The 9664-nt window shown below is 27.5% G+C and overlaps 1 protein-coding gene across 1 annotated transcript; it reads right to left on the bottom strand.

Moving 5' to 3' along the window:
* Positions 1–934: 934 nt before the first annotated feature.
* Positions 935–9207, bottom strand: LOC114124902 (serpin B5-like). Its single transcript, XM_027988347.2, has 7 exons — positions 8918–9207; positions 8467–8627; positions 7351–7536; positions 6967–7117; positions 5838–6055; positions 3608–3986; positions 935–1620 (listed from the first exon to the last, which is right to left on the bottom strand). Exons 1-7 carry the CDS (start codon positions 8949–8951, stop codon positions 1466–1468), a joined length of 1284 nt encoding a protein of 427 aa, XP_027844148.2. The 5' UTR covers positions 8952–9207; the 3' UTR covers positions 935–1465.
* Positions 9208–9664: the final 457 nt, after the last annotated feature.

A 9664-nucleotide genomic window follows, 5' to 3' on the forward strand; every position in this document is an offset into this window, starting at 1 on the left:
GTAATTTCAATTATTAATTTGAATATAGAAATGTGAAGGATTTCTTATAATGTATTGCCTATGCGTGGTTTTTTAGGCGCTTTTACTAATTTCTTTTAAATTAGCGTACAGTGAAGACGTGAAGTATTGGATTAAATTAGTTTTATTTTTTTTAAAGCCGTACAAGTCAAACATTTTTAACGGACTTGAATTTGTTTATTTTGATCATAGGGTTGTTAAAAATTAAAACTAATTTATTCAACAGAGAATCGAGGTTATATTTTTATGTCACTTAATTACTCATCATAACGTTTAGCGGGTATAACACTTATCTTCAAATAAACGTATGTAAGTTTATTTATCATAAATGTATTAATGTACATTGCTATAGCCTAAAATTAGTGTCATTTCAAGTTAAACCTACGAATTAGTTTATAGTTTTAAAAATGTATGAAAATAATATACATTATACTTTATTAATCGTTGTGGGGAAGTAAAAATCAGATATTAAAGTATTAAGTATTAACCAGTAATGAATTGTTGTATTAAAATATTAAATATTTTTCCTCTATTATTTTTATTTATTAAACTAACACTATTTCAATAAAATTGTGTTACTATTTATTATTATTTTAATACTTACTTGTCTACCTATTTTATTTTAACACACAATATTTATACATACTAAAATGTCTAAAATATTTTAATTAAACAATTAATATACTTACTTTAAAATAATACTTATTTTACAATGTCATTTTCTTAAAAATGTCAAGTGCATACTAGTACGAATGTATCTACCGCTATACTGATTGAAAATTGAATTATATGTATTTGTGTTTAAGTATACTACTTTATTTATTTATTATCAATTGAAGTTCTGATAAAATGTATCTTATATTTAATAGATATAATTAACTGTACAGTGCTTTAAAAAAAAAAAAAAAAACATTAGTTATAATATTTAAGTATATAATATGTATATATTATTTTAATAAAGTATGATATAAGTTATATGTATAAAAAACACAAAATAATACTATATTATTTGAATACTAAATAGTGACAATTGAATGAATACTTAAACATACTTAAAATATTTTTTTAAATTAACACTTTCATAGCACATATTGAATAAATATTATTAAACAACTATTTTTTATAACATACAAATATATATATATATATATATATATATATATGGCTATAATACTATATTATATATATACTATTAAATCGTATATCTATAGTCATATACAAATTTAAAAAACAAAACTAAATTAAAATATATACATACAAAAATAACAATTTATGTACAAATAAATATTCCATTTATGATTTAAATTAAAACATTTTAATTATAAATTATATTTAAAATATTATGTATAACTTGTAACTAGGTAGCAAGTAGTAATCATTACATGAATAATAAGTCTCTACTTATATTATTAAACATACAACAAATATTACTATTATTTATAAATTATTAACTAGTGGTGGGCACTTGTGTAGGATTTGTTATTTTTCCTGCCAACATTATTAATCCAGTTAATTTGTTATAAACAAAAAATACAAACGGCCTGTCAAATACTACTTTAGTAGCAATGCCTCGTTTTTGTCTCGAGCCAGATGAACGGATGCCTGGAACAAATTTAATAAGCCAGTACTTAGGTAAATTACTTAAAGTGTATTTCATGTAAGCAATATAATCATATAATTTATGTGATTTAACCTTTAAAATCAATACTTTTCTATTTGTGCAATGTGTCAGTTTAATATACGAAAATCAATGCATCTATGTGAAAATATAATATATGATATGATTTTTAATTATCTGATATATATCTCGAATCTAAAATATTCTATTCTAATAGTAAGTTAACATGCAGTTACTGCAAAATATATTACATGTCGGAGTAAGGTTTTAAAAAAATTACCTATATATAAAAACGCTTAATCACCATTCTCCTTAAGCAATGCTCGTTAAAAATTTTGGTTGCTTTTTTGTGATTTTTTTTTCTATAGCTACTTCTGTAGTAGTACTTTTATAGATTTTTCGATACTGCAGGCTCTTTATGCAGTCACTCTGAATATTATTCATCATAACTTAGGGTTTAATCGTGCTTAATTGTTAATTTATTTATTCGAGTAATTAGGTACCTAGTTATTTTTGAACGAACTCGAACATAACTTATACGTCATGTAATATTAATTTTAAATGAGTGATTAATATTTATGTACATTCCGACGTACCTATATATAAATAAAATAGTAAATGCATAAATTAAGGGGATAATAGTTAATCATAACATATTTCTTAAATAACACTGTAAACATGTACCTTCAATGTTTATTTATACACAAGTCGATATCAAAATGTACATAATAATTAATATATCATACAACATCATATACCTACATTCAATGCTTGAAGATGGACAGCAATCATTGAACGTGTCTTTACATGCTCAATGATATAAATTACGTGTTATGAGTTATACATAATAATATATAGCCTTCATATAAATAAATAAATAAAATAAATTCACAGGTATGTACTGTGGCGAGAATTGAGGGCGAGGTGGTTGTAGCATTAGTGGTACTATTTGTTTGATTATAATTTATTCCAAATTCGTGTACAAAATTCGATCAAGAATTATACGACGTATTTGAAATGATTTCCGTGACGCGGATAGCCGAGGCGGTCTGCAGCATGTAATACACACATAGCGCATTTAGTTATCCAATATGTGGTTTGCTTTCAAAAATTAGCTAGGTTAGGCTGCTACGATTAAATTTATTATGTGAAAAATAATAATTTTTTTTCAAGGACTGTAATAGAATGTAAGAATTACAATACAAAATCTGATGTTGTGCGACATAAATGAATTCGTTTTAGTCAGAAATATCAATAACGTCGTTATATATAGATAAAAACTATTTATACCAACTAGTGACTAGTTATTACGTATAACTTTTACTACTATAGACTAGGTTAGGTATAATATATACATTATACAATATTAAATATTATATTAAACGAAAATATATTTTAGCATTAAATTACTTTAATATCAGATCATTTGAGATATAAAATAATAGTTAAAGTATATCGAATATTATAATCAATACCGATAAATTTGTGATTAATTAAGTTAACTACCTAGGTTAGATTGTTTATACACTATAGTGTTAACATCTAAAATCTGCAAAGATTATGAGCTACTACTATACTAAATATGATGCACCCTTATTTTTTATTTTTAGTATAATTGTATAATTATATTGCACTTATTATTATGAACTCTAACTCATACCACAGCTAATGGCTTTAGTGAGTGAACCAATTTCATATATTTACTGCATATTTATTTATTTATTGCATAATGATATTTTATTGTATAATCATTATTTTTATTTGTGAAATTATGATAAGTATATACAATAGCGTATTTTACTTAGTTTTAAGGGGGGGCAATTACACTATTAGGTATATAGTATGTATTATTTCTACAAATCAATTAATTAATCGGGTCATGGAGAGGGAGAAATTGGTCCCCATTAACTCCATTTACTGCATAAAATACGTCACTGGATATATATTTAACATAAGATACTTGGTACCCACCTAACTTTGTGCCGACCGAGCCGACCGAATTGATTGTGATGAACGACATTGAAAAGTACGCGTTCTGTTTCATCGACACCAAAGTGACCACGGGAGACTTGGACGCGTGATCGCGGCTCGTCGACGAAGTTTTGTTATTGTTGTCGGCGTTGTCACTGACCGTCTGATTGAAGGCCGCCTTGACGCCGAGCTTCTTGAAGAACGGTTCCAAATCCAGACCGTTAGTGAATGCGGCCAGCTGTGGCAATAGTACTTCTGTGTTCTGGTAGCCCAGCGAGTCCAAAATGTCCAAGTAGTTGTCTTTGGACAATCTCTCGATCATCAGTTCCGATCCGTTAACGTCGTCCGGCATCATGATGAGCATACTCACTTTGTCGGTCTACGAACCAGAAAATACAACCACATCAATGATGATAATTATTTACGTTTGTATTATATATATATACGTAAATATAGTATTGTGTATTTGTACACACTAACTGTATAAATCGATTTTTCTCGGGAAAAAATCAACAAAGAACATAAAATAACACGTTATATCAGTGTATCTCGGTTTTAGTGTAGACACCTCGATTTACGGAAAAATTGGCGTCGGTGTATCTCGTTTTGTGAACTAATTCGATCGAGATAATTAATCCGCCAGTGGAAGATGCATAAAACTACTCTCTAAATTTTCCTGAAATCTCTGTATAAAAAATCTCTGAAATTTTAGTTAAATTTATCGATTATTTTTTTAATCTATTTAAGCTCCAAACATAAAGACATTGCCTTTTGTTATACATTTAATAACAATTATTATAGTGATCAATGCAACAATTATTTAACAAAAAAGTATTCGTTAGCAAAAATAATAAACGTATTGTGTGGAACCATCCGATAGCAATTATAACAAGAAACAATCTATGAGGATTGATAAGAAAGTTAAAAGTATATTTCTTAGTTTATTTCTGAAATATATATGGTTAGATTTTATTGATGTTTTTATAGAGTATAGGTTTTTATTTAAAAATTGAAATAAAAATAATTTAATAAATACCTGCGTGATGATACCATTGTTATTATTATTATCGTAATTTAAAAAACTCAATAACAAGAACATAGGTAACAGTATTTTTCGAAAAATGAACAACCCAAACTTATTTAAATGATAAAACATAATTTCTAGGTAAAGACATAAATACTAAATACCGTAAACTTGCAGATCGGAAAATTGGATGTGAAAATCTATTCACCATCCAAAAGCAATAATATGGAACATAATCGTCATAATATCAATATGATATAAATATAATATTGTAAGTTGTAATCTGTCAAACAGTAAATTGATTTAAATAACTAAATTGATTTTAATAAATATGACTTTATATTATAATATTATAATATAATATTCCTATAACGCGATGAAAATCGATAATAATTCTTTACGGAATAACTTAAGATTACATCGTAAAGCGTATAAGCACTCATAATATATTATCACTGATTATACGCACTGTTTTTGACATTTCGCCAATACACGAGCATTTCGGCATTGAACGATCGATTCAATTATCAAACGATGATTCCATTGTTATAAACTCGCAAAATACGCGATGCAAAATATTGTTTGTTCAATGACCATTGTCATGGGTTTTTCTCAAACAAAAAATAATTATTTCTCATGTCTTTATATATCAAGGTTATAGATAATAGAAAAAATCATTTATTAATGCCAAAAAATAATATACCTATTGTGAATATACTTTTAAAAATAAATTAATTTTAAATTAATTAATTGTTAACAAAACATGCGCAAACATATTAAATTGAACATAAAATAATAAAATAAAATTAATACAAAACTTAAAATAGGTAGGTATTATAATCAATTAAATCATTCAAATATTCATAATATGCGTATAATAACTATAAATCAAGAATAATTCGGTGAATGGTGATTTCAAAATTTTAACCCCTATGGAAATGTTAAAAATAAAATTTCTATTTTAGCGATTTATTTTCTCATCGTACAACACAAAATATTGCTAAGTACCTACATGTTAGGTAAATGTGTATACGATTCATTGATACATATCATAGATTAATATGTAATAAATAATATTAATATATAATTATATTATGTAAATATGTCATCAATCATTAAATAACTCAATAGAATATAGTTATAAAACGAATAATCTTAAATTATTAATCGTGAATCGTGTGGATTTAAAGATAATCACTAGCTTACCTCAAACATTAATTCAGCAGCTAAGCATTTTAATTGTGGTACGTATCCGATTTTGAACATTCCGGTCTGTGGTATCATTGGGACATAGACAATTGAACCGTCAGATTTAGTAAATGGTGCTGATGGTTGATACGATAAGTAAGTATACGTTGCTAGTTTTTGGTAGTCTTTCCAATGACTTATTATTCCTGTATCGCTTCGTAATTCTAAAATATCACCTGAAAATAAATTATATCCTGATTTATAAATTACTTTGTATATACGATTAATGTAACACACCAAATCAGTATAGATAAGGTTTTGACTTAAATAATTCCTTTTACTGAAGTCTTTATTAATTAGTAATTTAAATTTAGGGTTTTTAATAAATTAAATGATTAATATTTATATCTCATTATCTATTTAACTTATTATGCAAATATAATACATTGTAAATTGTTGTTTTTCATTAATGAATAATTTAAAATAAAGTTGGAAACTAAACATAGAATGTAATTTAAAAAGAAAATTTTCCTTATTGTTCCATAGATATATTTGATGAAATTTAAGGAAATACCAAGTTGTGATCCTCAAATTTTTTGAAACAGAGGCACAAAATTGTTTTCTATATTATAGAATTTATTTTATTTTCTACACTATACACTGCGAGCGAGTGTCAAAAAAATACTATATTAATAATTTAAATGGTTTACTCCACCACTGGTTTATTTACTATTATGTAATAAATAGGTACTTATGCGTTGTTAATTGTATTATCACTTTTTTGAGCAAACAAAATCAATTTAACAAATTTGCATAGTAGTAATTCTGGATATTACAAATAATTTAATTTCTTAAAATAAAAATAACTGGGTTAAACTTATTATTTAAAAATATTATATCATTTCGGAATTTCCAGTAGAAAACATAGAGAACTTTTAAAGTTCAAATCTATCATAAAGTTAATTCAATTATCAGAATTTTATTTAAATTTCGAAATTTCAAATAAATAATGAAAAGTTAACGTTAATGATATCAAAAATGAAAGTATTTCATAAAATGTTGAAATCGTTTGTATTTTGCTATACTGTAATTTATTATTACACAGAATAGTGTAAGTTATAAGGACATATAGTTTAGATGTTATTACTTAAGCTGTTGTTCGAATTCTCGCTTCGTATTGTGGTAACATTAGCTTGGTAATATTTCGAAAGTCTGTTTATGTATGACGATGGCATAACCCGGGAACTAGTCACAGATGCTTTGTTGTAAGATCCGGCAAAATCACCATCCGAATCATCCTATAAATAAATTTTTGTTTAGAATCAATATTGTATTTACGTAAGTACAAGATATCAATATCATTATTATTATGAGACCATATGGCTCGACCACCACTTCCGACGACACGACAATTTTTTTCTGAAGATTTTCCTAAAATGGTAAGCGTAAATATGTATAATAATGAAGAATGAAGAATTTACACTTTACATTGTTATAATATAGGTTTTAAAAGATATCTTCTTAGTCTTACCCCGAACGTATCAAAAATCATTTTAAAACCTCTCCTCAGCTGTTGACGTACTTCCTTTGCCTGGAGCCGGAACAGCGTGGTTACCTCTTCGGCGGCCCGACCTTGTAAACCTTCCAGCATCATGGCCACGTTAGTAGCTACCCCGAAAGGCGCCAAGACCAGGTTATCTCGGCCTTTGGAGTAGTGCTGAATGTGCAATTAAATTTATTATTATTGTAAAAATAAGCGAGAGCATAAAATGTAATATCAACATTCAACATGATGGGAGTGTTTAGATGTCTGGCCCGAACTGTGAATTTTAATTATCTAATTGATTTTTTTTTAAATTTGTATATAGTATAATGTTGACTAGTATGTATACGGCATATCATAAAGATATGACAATTTTACATTAAAATTACTTTTGAACTTGTCAAATCATTGTGATACACTCTTTACATTATCAAGACATCAAGGCTGGGCATTAACGAATTAAAAGTTAAAATTCAGTTAAAACGTTAGGTTAATTTTAATTAAGTAAATTAACTCGTTACATTTTTTTTAAATTAACTTTTAACTTAATAAGTTACTTTTTTTAAAGATTAACGGGTTAACTTCGAGTTAATTTTATTCAAAAATATTTAAATTAAGTTAATTTTAGTCCAAACAATAATGCAAATTTTTTAATAGTATTTTTAGAAAAGTAGGTTTTTGATTGCTAGTCAATACTTTGATGTATCATTTTAAATTTCTGCAGTAATTTTTTTGTGCATAAAGAAAAACTATCTAATAAACATTATTATGTGTCTGGAATTTTTTATTTTGAAAATTAAAAAATTTTAACTTTAAATTAAATTAAGTTACTTTTTTTCTAAGTTAACGAAAAAAAATACGAGTAACTTTTAACTAAACTTAACTTGATTATTTTAAAATAACTTAACTTAACGAATTAAAAATAAATCGTTAACTTGCCCAGCCTTGTACATTATTATACTCAGAGTTGCTGATTTCATGAAAGAAATTTTGCGAAAAAATATTCTTTGCCAAATCTACGAAATTGTTTTAAACACGCCTATATGATATAATATCTGTTGTATGTAATGAGAAATGAGATAAAAATTGAGAAACAAAACACACGTTGAACAAAGGAGGCACCAGACTGTTGCTGAATTGAACTACCCGGATTACGTCCGTCGAGTTGGTCCATCCCGAAGCTGACACCGACGAAGACAGAGCCGCCACTGCAGCTATCAGCAATTTCACCGCGACGGAGGACGTAGTTATGAGCACGAACGGCACTACAGAAAATAAGATCAACGTAAGTCTCGATCATCACACGACATACACGTATTATAATTTTTATGTTATGATCAGAAAAAAATAATATATATTTTTTTTTAACACGTCAACGTTTGGATATAATTATGTTATACTATATACTATTATACACAAATAGGTATTTCGATGTACTTATTTCGATGTATAAATACCAAATCCGTATAAGACCTAAATAAAATCGTATAATGTATAAATATGATCGTAAAAAAAACGTTAACATTATCTGTATGCCCGGGATGAAGATTATTACCTGTCGCGGGTTGGACCGTGCGCCATCGAGCCATAGTTATGGGAAACTGCAGCAGAGCCGCGTAATGTATCGTAATGTTTAATATGTATATATTATGTATTATATATAGGTATTGTATTCGTTCTGGCGACTCACGAGGACTGATCGTCGTCGTCGCAGCGTGTTGTACGCGGAGCGGATAAAACAATATTAGAATATTATTATTATGATAACCATTAACTGGGTCAACAGCCTTGTAGCCTGCCGGATTGGCGCAACTCAGAGCCGCGATAGACCATGCACGGTAACCGAATGAAATGAAGAGAAGCCGGTGCGAGTGCAAGGCTGCTTAAAAGAGGGGGCGCCTATTATTATTATTATTATCTTGTAACTGCAGCTATGATGTTATTATTACGTTATTATATTTTATCCCACTCGTGTGTTTTTGTTTGTTGTTATTTTACATTTTTCTTTCTTTTTTTTCAACTTTTACTTTCAATGCCACACCATCGAGTGCTTTATTATCCTGTTAATATGTGTACACTTATTATTATATTATTATACAATTATGTACGATAAAATTTAATAATATTCCACAGTAATATACGCGCACTCGTCACTCGTGAACATTTCTTTCTCCCTTCACAACGTGGTATATTGTTGATGTTTTTTCCATGTTATTGTGGACGTTGTGGTGATCGTGGTGGTGGTAAATCCGTGGACGTGATGGTGGTGAGCTTGACTATACTAAAACATAATATGTATACG

The sequence above is a fragment of the Aphis gossypii genome, chromosome 3, assembly GCF_020184175.1.
Source record: "Aphis gossypii isolate Hap1 chromosome 3, ASM2018417v2, whole genome shotgun sequence".
Taxonomy (NCBI): domain Eukaryota; kingdom Metazoa; phylum Arthropoda; class Insecta; order Hemiptera; family Aphididae; genus Aphis; species Aphis gossypii.

Coding starts and splice junctions, on each gene's coding strand:
- LOC114124902 (XM_027988347.2), bottom strand. CDS start 8,951: ATGGCTCGATGGCGCACGGTCCAACCCGCGACAG. Junction 7,537..8,466: donor TGGTGCCTCCTTTGTTCAAC/GTGTGTTTTGTT, acceptor TTGCACATTCAG/CACTACTCCAAAGGCCGAGA. Junction 7,118..7,350: donor TGATTTTTGATACGTTCGGG/GTAAGACTAAGA, acceptor ATTTATTTATAG/GATGATTCGGATGGTGATTT.